Genomic DNA, 19413 nt, shown 5'->3' with positions numbered 1-19413 from the left:
ACAATTCCTGGAAGCTGAAAATGTCCCAGTTCTTCCATGGCCTGCATACTCACTGGACACGTCACCCATTGAACATGTGGATGCTCTGGATCGACGTGCATGACAGTATGTTCCAGTTCCCACCAATATCCAGCAACTTTGCACAGTCATTGAAGAGGAATGAGACAACATTCCACAGGCCCCAATCAACTCTATTCTAAGAAGATGTGTCGTACTGCACGAGGCAAATGGTGGTCACACCAGATACTGACTGGTTCTCTGATCCAAGCCACTACCTTTTTTTTAAGGTATCTGTACTGTAACCAACATATGCTTATCTGTATTCCCAGTCACGTGAAATCTATAGAGTAGGGCCTAATGAATTTATTTAAATTGACTGATTTCCTTACATGACCTGAAATCTTTGAAATTGTTGCGTTTATATTTTTGATCAGTGTTTCATCAAGCAGGTGTCCACATACTTTCGGTCTTGTAGTATACAGTGCATTCGGGAAAGAATTCAGACCCCTTGACTTTTTCCACATTTTGTTACTTTACAGCCTTATTCCAAAATGGATTAAATTGTTTTCCCCCCCTCAGCAATCTACAGACAGTACCCTATAATGACAAAGCAAAAAAAGGTTTTTAGAGATGTTATTAATGTATTAATAAAAATGTATTAAATATATTTAACAACCTCTCTTTTGTATTGTCTGAGATCCCCAAAGATTGGAAAGCTGCCGCGGTCATCCTCCTCTTCAAAGGGGGAGACACTCTAGACCCAAACTGCTACAGACCTATATCTATTCTACCCTGCCTTTCTAAGGTCTTCGAAACCCAAGTCAACAAACAGATCACCGACCATTTCGAATCCCACTGTACCTTCTCCGCTATGCAATCTGGTTTCAGAGCTGGTCATGGGTTTGCCTCAGCCACGCTCAAGGTCCTAAAAGACAAAACCGATCCTAAATCAGCACTCCTACTTTGAGATGCTTGATACGGCCCTAGCTCTTTTAGCAGAAAAGCTGGTATCAATAGGAAGTGGCATTAGGAAAATGCCTCAGATCCGAGGCCCTCAGTGAAGACCTCACTGGACAAGATGGGACAGCAGCAGTGAGAAAATGTCTTACAGTTGGAAAGGAATCCTGCCACCAGCCTGGACCTGTGGTCAGGAGCACTGAACTCGAAGTAGTCATGATGTGCTCAGTGCTGTCAGTCAAGTCATGCAGACAATGGACTGGAAGTTGTAGAAGCATAGCATGTCTGTCTTCTCAACTGCGCTTGAAGGTGCTTTCAATTACTATCGTTCTGAGTAACTGGCTTGAGACTTCTAGGCATTTTTATCAATAACCCCAGGCATCTGTGGCACTTGAAATACTGTCATATATTAGCTTCATTCAGGTCATTTCCATGTTTCCACCACATGCTGAGCATATTTTTTGTTAAAAATATGGTTGGAATGTGGTAGGCCTATTATGAACACGAGTTGAATGAACCAATCATTTGACTTAGCTACCCTCTCATTTGACATGTCTGTGAAAGAGACTTCCTACAACTTAATAATGATATGAATTAAAGTTACTTTAAAACGTGCATTGCGGTCAAAGTTCGATCAGATTGAAGCCTGACTTATATTATAAAGTCTCACGTTTGAGCTTTGTGCTCATTCTTGTCATATACAGTGCATTCGGAAAGTATTCAGACCCATTTGACTTTTTCCATATTTTGTTTACGTAACAGCCTTATTTTGAAGTTGATTAAATACAATTTTTCCTCATCAATCTACACACAATACCCTATAATGACAAAGCAAAAACAGGTTTTTAGAAATGTTTGCAAATGTATTAAAAAGAAAAAACAGAAATACCTTATTTACATAAGCATCCTGTTACCATTGATCATCCTTGGAATGTTTTTACAACTTGATTGGAGTCCACTTGTGGTAAATTCAATTGATTGGACATGATTTGGAAAGGCACACACCTGTCTATATAAGGTCCCACAGTTGACAGTTAGGGCTGTTTCTGTGACCATATTACCACCACACCGGCGGTCACGAGTCATGAAGGCAGTCAAATTCCACATGACTGTTTAGTCATGGTGATTAGACTTCTCCAAGCTCTGATGCTGCTGATGGGCATTAGTAGCCTACCAAACGTGCTAACTGCCTGCCTGGTACTCAGCACTCCATTGTTCCTCTAATGACTCTGACATCAATGCAAATGTTTTTGAGAAACTAAAACACTTCATGAGAGCCCATGAGCTCATGTTGCGCAACATGTCTATAGGCTATGCAATTGCGGGAGAAAACCTCTATGAAAAACAGATGGATCCCATCACTTGTGAATTAAATATCATCACTTGTGAATGATGCCCAGCATACAAACCTGCCCCCCCCCCCCCTAATCATAGTCGCACACCTCATGTAGCCTAGCCCATAGGCAAATATGTTTTGTTAAGGTTTGTATCAGAAGTGGCCAAATATCTTCTGTAAATTAAGCACATGAATCCGCTTTACAAGGAGTTTAGAGCCCAACTGGCATACATAAGCATCGTGTGAGTTTCAAGTTTGGGGAAGTTGTTTTTACCATAAAAATGCACCTTTATAATAAAAGCAACACTGTAACGGCTTTCCTCCTCCTCTTCATCAGAAGAGGAGGAGCAGGGATTGAACCAATATGCAGCAGAGTTTGAAGACATATTTATTAAAGAAAACACGAACTCGATTATACACTAACAAAACAACAAACGACGTAGACGCACCTGAACATAAGAACTTACATATAACGAAGAACGCATGAAACAGGAACAGACTACATAAACCGAAAAAACAAACAAACCGAAAACAGTCCCTTGTGGCGCAACGACATACACAAACACAGGAGACAACCAGCCACAACGAACACTGTGAAAACACCTACCTAAATATGACTCTTAATTAGAGGAACGCCAAACACCTGCCTCTAATTAAGAGCCATACCAGGCAACCCATAAACCAACATAGAAACAGAAAACATAGAATGCCCACCCAAACTCACGTCCTGACCAACTAACACATACAACAAACTAACAGAAATAGGTCAGGAACGTGACATAACCCCCCCCATAAGGTGCGAACTCCGGGCGCACCAGCACAAAGTCTAGGGGAGGGTCTGGGTGGGCATCTGACCACGGTGGTGGCTCAGGCTCCGGGCGAGGTCCCCACCCCACCATAGTCAATCCCAGCTTCCATTTCCCCCTATGAATGTCCACCCTCATCTTACCCCCACTAAATCCTTTTGGTAACCTCGACAACAGGGGCAGCACCGGGACAGAGGGATAGCTCAGGACAGAGGGACAGCTCAAGACGGAGGGATAGATCAGGATAGAGAGGTAGCTCAGGATAGAGAGGTAGCTCAGGATAGAGGGGCAACTCCGGACTGAAAGGCAGCTCCGGACAGAGAGACAGCTCTGGACTGAGAGGCAGTTCTGAATAAATAGCCGCTCTGGGCTGAGGGACAGCTCATGGCTGGCTGAAGGCTCTGGACGCTCATGGCTGGCTGAAGGCTCTGGACGCTCATGGCTCACTGACGGCTCTGGCAGATCCTGTCTGGTTGGCGGCTCTGGCAGATCCTGTCTGGTTGGCGGCTCTGGCAGATCCTGTCTGGTTGGCGGCTCTGGCAGATCCTGTCTAGTTGGCGGCTCTGGCAGATCCTGACTGACGACTGGCTCTAGCGGCTCCTGACTGACTATCGGCTCTGACGGCTCGGGACAGACGGGCGGCTCTAATGGCTCGGGACAGACGGATGGCTCAGACGGCGCTGGTGAGACGGATGGCTCAGACGGCGCTGGGGAGACGGATGGCTCAGATGGCGCTGCGGAGACGGATGGCTCAGACTGCTCCTGTCTGGCGGAAGGCTCTGGGTGCTCCTGTCTGGCGGAAGGCTCTGTAGGCTCATGGCAGACGGGCAGCTTTGCAGGCTCATGGCAGACAGGCAGTTCAAGCGCCGTTGGGCAGACGGCAGACTCTGGCCGACTGAGACGCACTGTAGGCTTGGTGCGTGGTGCCGGAACTGGAGGCACCTGACTGAGGACACGCACTTCAAGCCTAGTGCGGGGAGCAGGGACAGGGCACACTGACCTCTCGAAGCGCACTATATGCCTGGTGCGTGGTACCGGACTGAGGGCACGCACCTCAGGACGAGTGCGGGGAGAAACAACAGTGTGCACAGGACTTAGGAGACGCACAGGTGGCTTAGTGCGCGGTGCCGGAACTGGAGGCACCGGGCTGGAGACACGCACCATAGAGAGAGTGCGTGGAGGAGGAACAGGGCTCTGGGAACGCACTGGAAGCCTGGTGCGTAGTGTAGGCACTGGGGTTACTGGGCTGGGGCGGGAAGGTAGTGCCGGAAATACCGGACCGTGAAGGCGTACTGGCTCTACTGAGCACCGAGCCTGCCCAACCTTACCTGGTTGAATGGTCCCCGTAGCCAGACCAGTGCGGGAGGTGGAATAACCCGCACCGGGCTATGTAGGCGAACCGGGAACACCATGCGTAAGGCTGGTGCCATGTAAGCCGGCCCGAGGAGACGCACTGGAGACCAGACGCGTTGAGCCGGCCTCATGACACCTGGCTCAATGCCCAATCTAGCCCTACCAGTGCGGGGAGGTGGAATAACCCGCACTGGGCTATGCACTCGTACAGGAGACACCGTGCGCTCTACTGCGTAACACGGCGCCTGCCCGTACTCCCGCTCTCCACGGTAAGCCTGGGAAGTGGGCGCAGGTCTCCTACCTGCCCTCGGCCCACTACCTCTTAGATCCCCCCCCAAGAAATTTTTGGGGTCTCCTCTCGGACTTCCAGCCACGTCTCCTTGCTGCCTCCTCATACCACCGCTCTTGGGCTCTCGCTGCCTCCATCTCCTCACGAGCGCGGCGATATTCCCCAATGTGAGCCCAGTGTCCTTTACCTTCCAATACCTCCTCCCAAGTCCATGATTCCTGTGTAGTATCCCGCTCGAACTCACGCCGCTTGGTTCTGGATTGGTGGGTGGTTCTGTAACGGCTTTCCTCCTCCTCTTCATCAGAAGAGGAGGAGCAGGGATTGAACCAATATGCAGCGGAGTTTGAAGACATATTTATTAAAGAAAACACGAACTCGATTATACACTAACAAAACAACAAACGACGTAGACGCACCTGAACATAAGAACTTACATATAACGAAGAACGCATGAAACAGGAACAGACTACATAAACCGAAAAAACAAACAAACCGAAAACAGTCCCGTGTGGCGCAACGACATACACAAACACAGGAGACAACCAGCCACAACGAACACTGTGAAAACACCTACCTAAATATGACTCTTAATTAGAGGAACGCCAAACACCTGCCTCTAATTAAGAGCCATACCAGGCAACCCATAAACCAACATAGAAACAGAAAACATAGAATGCCCACCCAAACTCACGTCCTGACCAACTAACACATACAACAAACTAACAGAAATAGGTCAGGAACGTGACAAACACATGCATATGCGCCCACTAATGGAACATTCACGCTTATAGCCTTCGCCATGTGCGCATTGTTGCGCTTATAATGTGAAGAAATAGCCTGATAGTTATCAACATTTTAAGCTAAACGTTCTGATCTGTTGCATCAGCCACATTTTTTTTATGCTAGTAGCTGTTTTAATTTAAGATCTATTGCATCCCACAGCTGTCCCAGACTATGTTTGGAATATTTATTTCTCGCACAGAATAGAATAGGTTGACTTTTCTACTATGTGGGATAGTAGATTGACATAGGCTAGTGCTTTTGCTATTCGTTAGGTCTACTCGTCTTGTTTGCTGACGGAAAGTAAATGTGGACAGTTCTTCCAATATCTTTATAATGGTTATGCACCTCGGAATTGGATAAGGACACATGCAGTTGTGTCCCCTATGTGTCTTTCTGCACTTGTAGCCTGTGAGAAAGACCCGATCACGTGATGGAGAGCCATGTGAGTGAGAGGTGCTTAGGAGAACGCAGCACTCCGGGAGAAAGGCACAACGCACCACTCCGGGCCGCAAAAGGCATGGATTTTTTTAGGGTGCAATGCAGCCACAAAGGGGATGCCGCTGTGAAATTTTAGTCATTATCAAGTGATTGTCAAATTGTGAATGAGAGACTAATGAAGTGTGTACAGCCTGCGCAAAAAAAACAAAGCGGGGCTCATGCCTTTCAAGCAACTTTTTTCAAATCATCATACAGCCTTACAATATATCAATCAATCAAGTTTATTTTATATAGCCCTTCGTACATCAGCTAATATCTCGAAGTGCTGTACAGAAACCCAGCCTAAAACCCCAAACAGCTAGTAATGCAGGTGTAGAAGCACAGTGGCTAGGAAAAACTCCCTAGAAAGGCCAAAACCTAGGAAGAAACATAGAGAGGAACCAGGCTATGAGGGGTGGCCAGTCCTCTTCTGGCTGTGCCGGGTGGAGATTATAACAGAACTATGCCAAGATGTTCATAAGTGACAAGCATGGTCAAATAATAATCATGAATAATTTTCAGTTGGCTTTTCATAGCCGATCATTAAGAGTTGAAAAACAACAGATCTGGGACAGGTGGCGGTTCCATAACCGCAGGCAGAACAGCTGAAACCGGAACAGCAGCAAGGCCAGGCGGACTGGAGACAGCAAGGAGCCACCACGCCCGGCAGTCCCGACGTATGGTCCCAGGGCTCAGGTTCTCCTGATAAGTCAAAACATATATCCCAACGTTTTGTAGAAAACCTAAAGTTACAATAATAACTCTAAATTAAGCATATAGGAGAACCTATTTCTTTTTTAATCCCTCAACACAGAATAGCTGCCCGCATGTGCTCTCAAATTAAAATAATGCCACGGAATTCTAAGAAAATCTTGTCTGCTAAATGAACTAGTGTAGCCCACAGCCATTGGGCATAGCCAGATCAGGACCTGACATAAGGACAACTCAGGGTGTGCTATTCTGCTATAGACTACATTTTCTTCATATCATGCTTCTTTAGACCTGTCTAAAATTTTAAGAAAATCTTGTCTGCTAAATGAACTAGTGTAGCCCACAGCCATTGGGCATAGCCAGATCAGGACCTGACATAAGGACAACTCAGGGTGTGCTATTCTGCTATAGACTACATTTTCTTCATATCATGCTTCTTTAGACCTGTCTAAAATTTTAAGAAAATCTTGTCTGCTAAATTAACTAGTGTAGCCCACAGCCATTTGGCATAGCCAGATCAGGACCTGACATAAGGACAACTCAGTGTGCTATTCTGCTGTAGACTACATTTACTTCATATCATGCTTCTTTAGACCTGTCTAAAATAAATAATGGATTTATTGTGAAGGTGTAGGCTGTATTACATGGATTTATTAGACTTTTAAAATGTAGATGTTCCAAAGGTCTGCATCAGTGGCTTGTAGGCTATGTGTGGAAGCCAGGAGATGCTAAATGTGTTTGGTAATTAACGGTCAATTACTGTGAGACCGACAGTTATTTGCTTGACAATTACCATCTCAAAAAATGTCTTGACCTCCACAGCCCTATTGACAGTGCATGTCAGAGCAAAAACCAAGCCATGAGGTCGAAGGAATTGTCCATAGAGCTCCGAGACAGGACTGTGGCGAGGCACAGATCTGGGAAAGGGAGGTGACCAAAAGCCCGATGGTCATTCTGACAGAGCTCCAGAATTCCTCTGTGGAGATGGGAGAACCTTCCAGAAGGACAACCATCTTTGCAGCACTCCACCAATCAGGCCTTTATGGTTGAGTGGCCAGACGGAAGCCACTCCTCAGTAAAAGGCACATGACAGCCCGCTTGAAGTTTGCCAAAAGGCCCCCAAAGGACTCTCAAACGATGAGAAACAAGATTCTCTGGTCTGGAGGAAACCTGGCACTGTCCCTACGGTGAAGCATGGGGGTGGCAGTATCATGCTGTGGGGATGTTTTTCACTGGCAGGGACTGGGAGACTAGTCAGCATCGAGGGAAAATGAACAGAGCAAAGTACAGAGAGATCGTTGATGAAAACCTGCTCCAGAGCGCTCAGGACCTCAGACTGGGGCGAAGGTTGACCTTCCAACGGACAACAACCCTAAGCACACAGCCCAGACAACGCAGGAGTGGCTTCGGAACAAGTCTCTGAATGTCTTTGAGTGGCCCAGCCAGAGCCCGGTCTTGAACCCGATCAAAAATCTCTGGAGAGACCTGAAAATTGCTGTTCAGTGACACTTCCCATCCAACCCGACAGAGCTTGAGAGGATATACAGAAAACAATGGGAGAAACTCCCCAAATACAGGTGTGCCAAGCTTGTAGCGTCATACCCAAGAAAACATGAGGCTGTAATCGCTGCCAAAGGTACTTCAGCAAAGTATATAGTAAAGGGTCTGAATACTTATGTAAATGTGATATTTCAGTTGTTTAGCAAAAAAAAAAAAAACATTTCTTTTTATAGTATTTAAAAAAAATGTATTTTATTTCACCTTTATTTAACCAGGTAGGCCAGTTGAGAACAAGTTCTCATTTGCAACTGCGACCTGGCTAAGATAAAGCATAGCAATTCGACACATACAACACCACAGAGTTACACATGAAATAAACAAAACATACAGTCAATAATACAGTAGAAAAATAAGTCTATATACAATGTGAGCAAATGAGGTGAGATAAGGGAGGTGAAGGCAAAAAAAGGCCATGGTGGCATATACAATATATCAAGTAAAACACTGGAATGGTAGATTTGCAGTGGAAGAATGTACAAAGTAGAAATATAAATAATGGGGTGCAAAGGGGCTAAATAAATAAATACAGTAGGGGAAGAGGTAGTTGTTTGGGCTAAATTATAGATAGGCTATGTACAGGTGCAGTAATCTGTGAGCTGCTCTGACAGCTGGTGCTTAAGGCTAGTGAGGGAGATAAGTGTTTCCAGCTTCAGAGATTTTTGCAGTTCGTTCCTGTCATTGGCAGCAGAGAACTGGAAGGAAAGACGACCAAAGGAGGATTTGGCTTTGGGGGTGACCAGTGAGATATACCTGCTGGAGCGCGTGCTACGAGTGGGTGCTGCTATGGTGACCAGTGAGCTGAGATAAGGCGGGGCTTTACCTAGCAGAGACTTGTAGATAACCTGTAGCCAGTGGGTTGGCGACGAGATTGAAGCGAGGGCCAACCATCGAGTGCGTACAGGTCGCATTGGTGGGTAGTATATGGGGCTTTGGTGACAAAACGGATGGCACTGTGATAGACAGCATCCAGATTGTTGAGTAGAGTGTTGGAGGCTATTTTATAGATGACATCACCGAAGTCGAGGATCGGTAGGATGGTCAGTTTAACGAGGGTATGTTTGGCAACATAAGTGAAGGATGCTTTGTTGCGATATAGGAAGCCGATTCTAGATTTAATTTTGGATTGGAGATGCTTAATGTGAGTCAGGAAGGAGAGTTTACAGTCTAACCAGACACCTAGGTATTTGTAGTTGTCCACGTATTCTAAGTCAGAGCCGTCTGGACAGGCGAGCAGGTGCGGGCAGTGATCGGTTGAATAGCATGCATTTAGTTTTACTTGCGTTTATGAGCAGTTGGGGGCCACGGAAGGAGAGTTGTATGGCACTGAAGCTCGTCTGGAGGTTAGTTAACACAGTGTCCAAAGAGGGGCCAGAAGTATACAGAATGGTGTCGTCTGCGTAGAGGTGTATCAGAAAATCACCAGCAGCAAGAGCAACATCACTGATGTATACAGAGAAGAGAGTCGGCCCGATGATTGAACCCTGTGGCACCCCCATAGAGACTGCCAGAGGTCCGGACAACAGGCTCTCCGATTTGACACACTGAACTCTATCAGAGAAGTAGTTGGTGAACCAGGCGAGGCAATCATTTGAGAAACCAAGGCTGTCGAGTCTGCCAATAAGAATGTGGTGATTGACAGAGTCGAAAGCCTTGGCCAGGTCGATGAATACGGCTGCGCAGTAATGTCTCTTATCGATGGCGGTTATGATGTCTTTTAGATCACAAAGAATAGGATCACATGGACAGGGGGGACCTGATCCTAGATCAGCACTCTTACTCTGAGACTCTTGATACATACGGCCCCGTGTGTCCTTTATTTGGTGCCCTGGTGCTCAGGAGCAGGAGGCAGAGAAGAACTCAGTCAGGTCTGGGAAGAGGAGGCACATAGGCACACATTGGCTCAGCCCACAAATGAAAGATAAAATCATCTGCTATTGTCAGTATTTTTTAAACTCGTGCCAATAGCTTTCAGTTGACACTGGCCCGGACTGCTGGCAAATTTACCTGAATGTCGAAACCCTGTGTGTGTAGCCATTAGCAATGCTAATGATAGCCTAAACATCTGCGGGTAGATGGAAAGGCAAATAAAAGGTAACTACAAAGTAGCCTATGCCTCCCTGGCAGAATCATGATTATTCGCATCAATCCAGTGGTCATTTGCTTTGAAAAGTCCCATCACAACTGCGCGACACTGCTAGACAAACACAACTTATGCTGGTGCTTACCTGACTTAAAGGCCAACTACAGAAAAAAATCTACATTTCTCAGATTTTTCCCAGACCCCAAAAATTGTCCCCAGATGTGGTTTAAGCATTGTTGTGGACTTAGAACATCCAATGTTGCTTATTTAAAATACGGCTAGTCATTATTAGCCTTGTTCTGTATGGAATGCGGTTATATTATGGGACACAGGCCAGGTCATTATAAATTATTTAAAATATTGGTGTGACCAAATCATGTGCTGGTGCCACTAACTGAAAAAGAACGTGTAGAGCCCTGCATTACCGTGTCAAACATAGGTTTGTTCACAACAATGGCTAGTATTACATATTACATATACATATTAGTATTACATATACATTCCAATTGGAATATAAGACCCTGCAGTATTTTCCCTAAAGGTCTTTAAGGGGGTGCAACCCCCCCCCCCCAAAGTATCATTCCTGTCCTGGCAACAACACCTCAGACTAATATTTGTTTTTTAAACCTTTCATACAACCCATAGTACTTTACATACAAATCAGCCCTTGAAATAATACAAACTTAGTGATACAGTGCATTGCCCCAACAAGGATGGAGGGTAAAATTGCCTTGAACGTTCTACAACTAATATTCTCTCTCTCTCTCTTTCTCTCTCTCTCTCTCCAGTGTCAGTCTCTGCAGCTGCAAAGGCCACTGTGTAAAAGTCTTAGTAATCCTTTGGCAAAGACTGTGAGCCGCGACACTCACACAGTGATGATACACTGAGGACGGACAATGTGTACTTTGGGTCACCAGACACTGCTATTGCTCTCTTGAATGACACAGAACTGTATTTACGGGATAGTCCATTAGCAGTGCCCTGTGAATGGGTGCAGGCTACATGTGTAGGCACATTCAAGTATAAGACACGGTTATCATAGCCACTGCTTCAATCATTATTGTACAGTGCCTTCAGAAGGTATTCAAACCCCTTGACTTTTTACACATTTTGTTGAGTTACAACCTGAATTTAAAATGGATAAAATTGAGATGTTTTGTCACTGGCCTACTACACACAATACCCCATAATGTCAAAGTGGAATTATATATTTTGAAAATGTTTACAAATTATATAAAAAGAAGTTGGGACGGTTTCCAATGTCTTGCAAAGAAGGGCACGTATTGGTAAATGAGTTTTTTTTTTAAAGCAGACATTGAATATCCCTTTGAGCATGGTGAAGTTATTAATTACACTTTGGATGGTGTATCAATACACCCAGTCACTACAAAGATACAGGCGTCCTTCCTAACTCAGTTGCCGGAAAGAAAGGAAACCGCTCAGGGATTTCACCACGAGGGCAATGGTGAGTTTAAAACAGGTACAGAGTTTAATGGCTGTGATAGGAGAAAACTGAGGATGGGTCAACAACATTGTAGTTACTCCACAATACTAACCTAATTGACAGAGTGAAAAAAAGGAAACCTGAACAGAATTAAAATATTCCATCCTGTTGCAACAAGGCACTAAAGTAATAGGCAAAAAATGTGTCAAAGAAATTTACTTTTTGTCCTGAATACCAGGTGTTATGAAAGACTCACAACTGTAATCACTGCCAAAGGCGCTTCTACAAAGTATTGACTCAGGGGTGTGAATACTTATGTAAATGAGATATTTCTGTAATTTATTTTCAATAAATTTGCAAAAATTTCAAATAACATGTTTTCACTTTGTCATTATGGGGTATTGTGTGTAGATGGATGGGAAAAATAATCACTTTAACCCATTTTGAATTCAGGCTGTAACACAACTAAATGTGGAATAAGTCAAGGAGTATGAATACTTTCTGAAGGCCCTGTAGCGGTCTTTTTTTAACCTTTATTTAACTCGGAAAGTCAGTTAAGAACAAATTCTTATTTACAATGACAGCCTAGGAACAGTGGGTTAACTGCCTTGTTCAGGGGCAGAACGACAAATGTATACCTTGTCAGCGCGGGGATTTGATCTAGCAACCTTTCAGTTACTGGCCCAAGGCTCTAACCACTAGGCTACCTGTTAACTTGTACTTGTGTGCGTGTGTATGTGGGGGGGTGGGGTGGGGGGGGGGGGGCGCATGTGTGGGTGCGTGCGTGCGTGTGTTAGGAAAGGAGAGGGAACAAGAAAAGGGCAAGAACCCGCTCAATTTAACCATAAATATGCCATAAACATACTGTCTTCTTAAACAGATACAGCCTGGCACCAATACTTAATAGCTGTCCAATAAAATACTTTATTAAACTGTTTAAAAAATATATTATAACAAAATGCCATTAAGCTTGCAGACTATGCCTAAAAGCACTTGAGAATAAAAATGCTTGGTTGGTAAATAACATGCTTCTAGGCAGGGAGGGCCTGTTTATTTATCTTAAAGGGGAATAGCCTATGATTGCTCTAGGTGCTCTGTGCACACCTGCATGGTCCACACCATAGGGAATTGATGTTCTTCTATATGTAGGGCAGCACTGACGTCGAAGTCTTTGATCCTATACATCACGTGGAACGCTGGGCCATTGATCATAGGACTGTTTGATCAGCTCAACCTCAACATGGGATCCAATTGATGCTGCCAAGCGCAGTGGCCGAGTCGGGATAGGCAAGGGTCCATTGAATGAAGGTCCAATATAAGCTACCACCGAAACCGAGGCTTATGCAGAACGAAATTGCTCAAATAATCATTATAAATGTGTCTGCTCAATGTCAGTGTCTGTGCGCTCAATGTAACATTGAATCCTAATATAACCTAGCGACGCAAAAATGTGTCTAGACATTTCGCCTAAAATGATGGACCACACAATGAGCTTCCTTCACTGTAGCCTGTCATCTTTGCGTCCAATCTTATTGAGCCTATATATAAATATATTCAAATTGATGCAATGATGTCTGAAATATTATGGGTTTGTGTACAATAGGCTTTGCATTATAGGCTCAAGTTAATTTATAATCTTCACATTTACTGCAAAACTACATAGCATTTCACGAACAAACAGCATATTTTGGGAGAGCATCCATTCTTTTAAATAGAACTGGAGGAAAATGGCAAACGCGTCATGATATTTTCCTACCAATTGTCTGCGAATCTCTGTTTTTATTGTATTTTCTGTCAAATGGAAGCATGGAGTGCTTATTATTCTGATATGGTCCTCAAATCCCATTTAGCAATTGGGGATGGCTTTAGGAGACTACTGTAGCCTATCGCCAAAACGATGATAATAAAACGCCAATACCATAGCCTATAACGTTTGAATATCCAGACAAAAAAAACATGTCTCTTACCTGTGCTGTGCACTAGATCGATGCCGGACTCTGTGAGTAGGTTTGGGTCACTTTGAGATCTGCCTCTATGCAGAAGACAGACATCTATTCCATTTCCATCGGATGTAGCCATTGGGGATAGAGCACATGAATAAAATAAAATATTCAAAACCCTACCAGAGGCAGGCAAGGTCAGAAGTAAGCAGCAGTAGTGCAGATCTAATTCGTTCTGACAACAGCCGCTTTGAGCATCTAATGGGGTGCCATGGGTGCTGAGCAGAAATTCCTAGTATGTTGGAGCCACTGACGTATAATAAGAACGGTTGAAGCGCGCGTGTGTGTCTGTGCGCGCTCGTGTGGACGTGGGAGGGGTGATACGGATGTGCCGGTTAATATGTCACTACTGCCTGATTTTTCCTCGCAACATTGTAGCCGGCGACACAAATTTAGGCCAGGCTGCCTACTTACACAATCTGAATTTATTAATGTAGCCTACTGATTTATGATGCTGGTTTGGTCTATATGAATGGTGATGAGGTTGTATAGAGCAGAACATCAACACGTGGTGAAATTGGTTCATTGAATAAATCTCAGGACTAACGTTGTTAGTTTTGAATTGTTTAAAAAAAATACTGCTATGTATCCCAATATTTTAATGTAATGCATTTATGAATGGCATTGAAGGGATTCAGAGACAACAGCTGCATAGGCCTAGTGGTATTGGCTGAAGGGAGATCAGTAAGCCTATTGATATAGTAGAGAGCGTAATCGACAGAAATGAACAGAAATGTCAAACATTGGCTTTAATACCATGAGAAACGACAATGTAGCCTAAGCCTCCTGCTCAACGACTGTACCTGTACATGAAAAACACATACATTACTATATTATATTCCAAATGTAAATATGTTAGGTTCAATTGACCAAACAATTAATAATACTTGAAAATGTATGTATGGTAGACCTTATGCGCATATTTTGCGCCTTGATGATTGTCCATTGGAAGTCCTTTCATCCTATTGGTCAACCCTGCTATGACGCGCGATGAGGAAGTAGTTGCCGTTGCAGAGATTTTGGATATACTGACAAGATTCAAGTGTCTCCGCCCTTACAAATTGGAGTCGTTGTTCACAAAGTGGAACGGGGGGCTGTCTAGCTCCCGCCTATCCTTTCTTTGGATTGGTGGATACATCTCATTGTTGTAAACATTTTTGAATAGTCGAAGTTTTTTGACGTCAACCGCCTGTATTCAATGAATGGCGAGAGAGAGACACTACGTCGCTAGCCTCATGCATTAATATGCATAGCCATCTCGAGGCAACTCCTATATAGTGTTTTTTTCTTGACGGGATGTCACGTGTCCTACTTATATCAGTACACTCTTAACAGCTTAAGCATTACGAAACTTATATTCAGTCAAATAAACCTCACGCAGCAAATAAGTCATTCGTTTTTTGTTGTTGACCAAATTCGAAACTCTTGACCTCCATATCAAATCACTGTGATTGGTGTACGAAAATACACCTGTTCACCGCCACCTATGGGGGGCGACAGATTTTCCGCCTAGTTGGGCCACTCTCTCTCTGTCTGGTATTAGAATTTACTGTACCGTCTTCCGTATTAGCGTTACTGCAGCAACATTCGCGTTCCGGCAGCTACATTAAGACTTCTGGTTTTCTGATTTTGCTGCAAAATAAAAGACTGCGGTAAAACGCTATGCGTATGATACGAAATCAATAATAGTGCATAATGTTAAAATAATGATACAAAATGAAAACTACATATGGGGAAAATCTAAATGTACATATTGTCTTACTGAGAAAAAACTATTCTATGGGCCGATGTAAAAGTGGGGTTGGGAATACTCCGTAGAGTAGGGTCTGGAGAATGTATGTATGGTGTCATTTCATGGTGCACGGAATAATACAGAGTGTTGCTGGTCTTTTACTCCGCCCATTACATTGGCCACAATTCAAATCACTGTATTACATATTGGTTTATAGAGAGACAGCTATGTATAGGATTACTCACTAGGGTCTGTAGAACCTATATACAGTGAGCTCCAAAAGTATTGGGGCAGTGGCACATTTTGTGTTGTTTTGGCTCAGTATTCCAGCACGTTGGATTTGAAATTATACAATCATTATGAGGTTAATATGCAGACTGTCAGCCTTAATTTGAGGGTATTTTCATCCATATTGGGTGAACCATTTAGAAATTACAGCACTTTTTGTACATAGTCCCACCATTTTAGGGGACCAAAAGGATTGGGACAAATTCAATTATATGTGTATTAAAGTAGTCAAAAGTTTAGTATTTGGTCCCATATTGGTCCCATATTGCTAGCACGCAATGATTACATCAAGCTTGACTCTACACATTTGTTGGATGCATTATCAGTTTGTTTTGATTGTGTTTCAGATTATTTGTGCCCAATATAAATAAATGGTAAATAATATATTGTGTAATTTTGAAGTTACTTTAATTGTAAATAAGAATATAATCTGTTTCTAAACACGTCTACATTAATGTGGATGCTACCATGATGACGGATTGTCCTGAATGAATCGTTAATAATGATGAGTGAGAAAGTTACAGACGCACAAATATCATACCCAGACAAAAAACTCAATACGGTCTATAGAAACCACCTCCAAATTCCCCGGTGCTATCCACGTAGTAGTTCATGCTTATATACACACTAAACTATCAACACTCAAAATCAAACACATAAGGCAAACTTTTTAGTCTAAAGGAAAATCGTATTTATTTAAAATGTAAATGTAATGAATATCAACCAGGCTATGGGTACAGTCACTACAGTCAACAATTTTCTTAAATGTGTCAGTTGAAATTTATGGTCTAACACACTTTATGATACATTCATTCGTTTCAACCCCTCATCCATTAAATTAGTGATGTACCATTTTGTTTCATATGGAAAATCTATGTCAATATCAGTTGCATTTTTAAATTAGATTTTGATATATCAGTTTCCTTCAAGAATTTCCCTGTATTTAGCGCCATCAATCATTCCTTCAATTCCGACCAGTTTCCCAGTCCCTGACGATTAAAAATATCCCCACAGTATGATGCTGCCACCACCATGCTTCACCATGGGGGTGGTGTTCCTGGGGTGATGAGAGGTGTTGGGTTTGAGCCAGACATAGCATTTTCCTTGATGGCCAAAAAGTAAAATTTTAGTCTCATCTGACCAGAGCACCTTCTTCCATATGTTTGAGGAGTCTTGCACATGCCCTTTGACGAACACCAAACGTGTTTGCTTATTTCTTTCTTTAAGCAATGGCTTTTTTTCTGGCCACTCTTCTGTAAAGCCCAGCTCTGTGGAGTGTACGGCTGGCTTAAAGTGGTCCTATGGACAGATACTCCAATCTCCGCTGTGGAGCTTTGCAGCTCCTTCAGGGTTATCTTTGGTCTCTTTGTTGAGCCTCTGATTAATGCCCTTCTTGCCTGGTCCGTGAGTTTTGGTGGGCGGCCCTCTCTTGGCAGGTTTGTTGTGGTGCCATATTCTTTCTATTTTTTAATAATGGATTTAATGGTGCTCCGTGGGATGTTCAAAGTTTCTGATATTTTTTAATAACTCAACCCTGATCTGTACTTCTCCACAACTTTATCCCTGACCTGTTTGGATAGCTCCTTGATCTTCATGGTGCCGCTTGCTTGGTGGTGCCCCTTGCTTAGTGGTAATGCAGACTATGGGGACTTTCAGAATAGGTGTATGCTGAAATCATGTGACCGATCATGTGACACTTAGATTGCACACAGGTGGACTTTATTTAACTAATTATGTGACTTCTGAAGGTAATTGGTTGCACCAGATCTTATTTAGGGGCTTCATAGCAAAGGGGGTGAATACATATGCATGCACCACTTTCAGTTTTACATTTTTTTTTGTTTTTTTAAACAAGTAATTTTTTTCATTTGACTTGACCAATTTTGACTACTTTGTGTATGTCCATTACATGAAATCCAAATAAAAATCTTTGTAAATTACAGGTTGTAACGTAACAAAATAGGAAAAAGGGGGATGAATACTTTTGCAAGGATATTTTTACAAATCAAAAATGATTTTCAGAAGAAGTCTTTGACTCACCTCCTGAAGTGCCACCATACACATTGGTTAGGCAGCACGAAAAGGTTTACATCAGCAAGAGCAGGGCCGGTCAGGGTTTAGGATTGGGATATCCATCCAGTGTGTAATGAAGTATAGCCAGTTTTATTTACATCATTCCAGCAGTGCAAAACTTGGGAAGGAAGTACATTTTCTTAGAAATATACCTTTTCCCTGTGCTTCTCCGAGCATGCACTTCATATAGCCTAGGCCTATTGCCTAGTATAGGCTATGGATCATTTGACTGAGACCACACTAAATATAGGGTCACTTGCTACTGCGCGCCCTGCAGAGAATCAGGGATGAGGGGCAGCACATACATCGGCATACATACATTTTACTTTGGCACCTAGATTAGTTCTCTCTCTGTTAGCCAATATGGAATTTATAGGCCTATTTGTATTGTATTGGGACCAATGAAGTGGGTGGAATAGAAAGTGTTGCTGGGCACGTACTGCAGACCTCAGTCGACCATGGAATAACACCATACAGTGCATTGGGAAAGTATTCAGATCCCCTTTTCCACATTTTGTTACGTTACAGCCTTATTTTAAAATGTATTACATATGTTTTCCCCCTCATCAGTCTACACACAATACCCTATAATGACAAAGCAAAAACAAGGTTTGCAAACTTACTAAAAATAAAACGAATACCTTATTTCCATAAGTATTCAGACCCTTTGCTGTGAGACTCGATATTGAGCTCAGGTTCATCCTGTTTCCATTGATCATCCTTGAAATGTTTCTACAACTTGATTGGAGTCCACCTGTGGTGAATTAATTTGTTTGGACATGTGGAAAGGCACACACCTGTCTATATAAGGGACCACAGTTGACAGTGCATGTCAGAGCAAAAACCAAGCCATGAGGTCGAAGGAATTGTCCGTAGTGCTCCGAGACAGGATTGTGTCAAGGCACAGATCTGGGGAAGGGAACCAAAACATTTCTACAGCATTGAAGGAGCCAAGAACACAGTGGCCTCCATCATTCTTAAATGTAATACGTTTGGAACCACCAAGACTCTTCCTGGAGCTGGCCGCTCAGCCAAAATGCAGGGTGGGACTAATAACAAGGTAACTAATGTAAAATATACTATGTCCATAAAATATATATATAGGTTCAGAACTTGTGGCAAAAATAAATCAAACTGGATGGTCTTCAGAAATAGATGGGAGGGGTTGAGGGTAGCAGAAGGATAGGAGTAAAAACAAACAAAATATCATCTGTTTTACAATAGCTGTGTCCATAAAATGTATATTGTATGTATAAGCTGGAAGTAGAAGCCTAAGTGTTGTTGTTCATTCGTTTACTCTAATTAGGGGAGGGGTGGTAGGGTTAGTGGAAAAATACATGGAATGTCCACTGCTGAAACACCAGCGTAACAAAGCAAAAACATAAACTAAGCCGTTGACCAAAAGGCTGTGGCCAAAAAGGGAGAGTAACACAACAAACAGCTCCTCTCCTGGCACACCTATACAGAGGAAGACACAAAGCAATTAGTGGGCCCAGGTGTGTACTAATTGGCTTTACACTGAGT

At 43.2% G+C, this 19413-nt stretch overlaps 1 protein-coding gene across 2 annotated transcripts in view; it reads right to left on the bottom strand.

The window, feature by feature from the left end:
* LOC129824211 (phosphatase and actin regulator 3-like) overlaps positions 1 to 14086 on the bottom strand; it is a 61586-nt gene extending 47500 nt beyond the window's left edge. For both annotated transcript variants that reach the window (XM_055883684.1, XM_055883693.1), the window contains exon 1: positions 13764 to 14086. In XM_055883684.1, coding sequence (XP_055739659.1) covers positions 13764 to 13875 — 112 coding nt within the window. In that variant the 5' untranslated portion in view covers positions 13876 to 14086. The remainder of the gene's footprint in view (positions 1 to 13763) is intronic.
* Between the last annotated feature and the right edge of the window lie 5327 nt (positions 14087 to 19413).

Source organism: Salvelinus fontinalis, chromosome 2, assembly GCF_029448725.1.
Source record: "Salvelinus fontinalis isolate EN_2023a chromosome 2, ASM2944872v1, whole genome shotgun sequence".
Taxonomy (NCBI): Eukaryota; Metazoa; Chordata; class Actinopteri; order Salmoniformes; family Salmonidae; genus Salvelinus; species Salvelinus fontinalis.
This window is presented reverse-complemented; position numbering and strand designations above follow the sequence as displayed.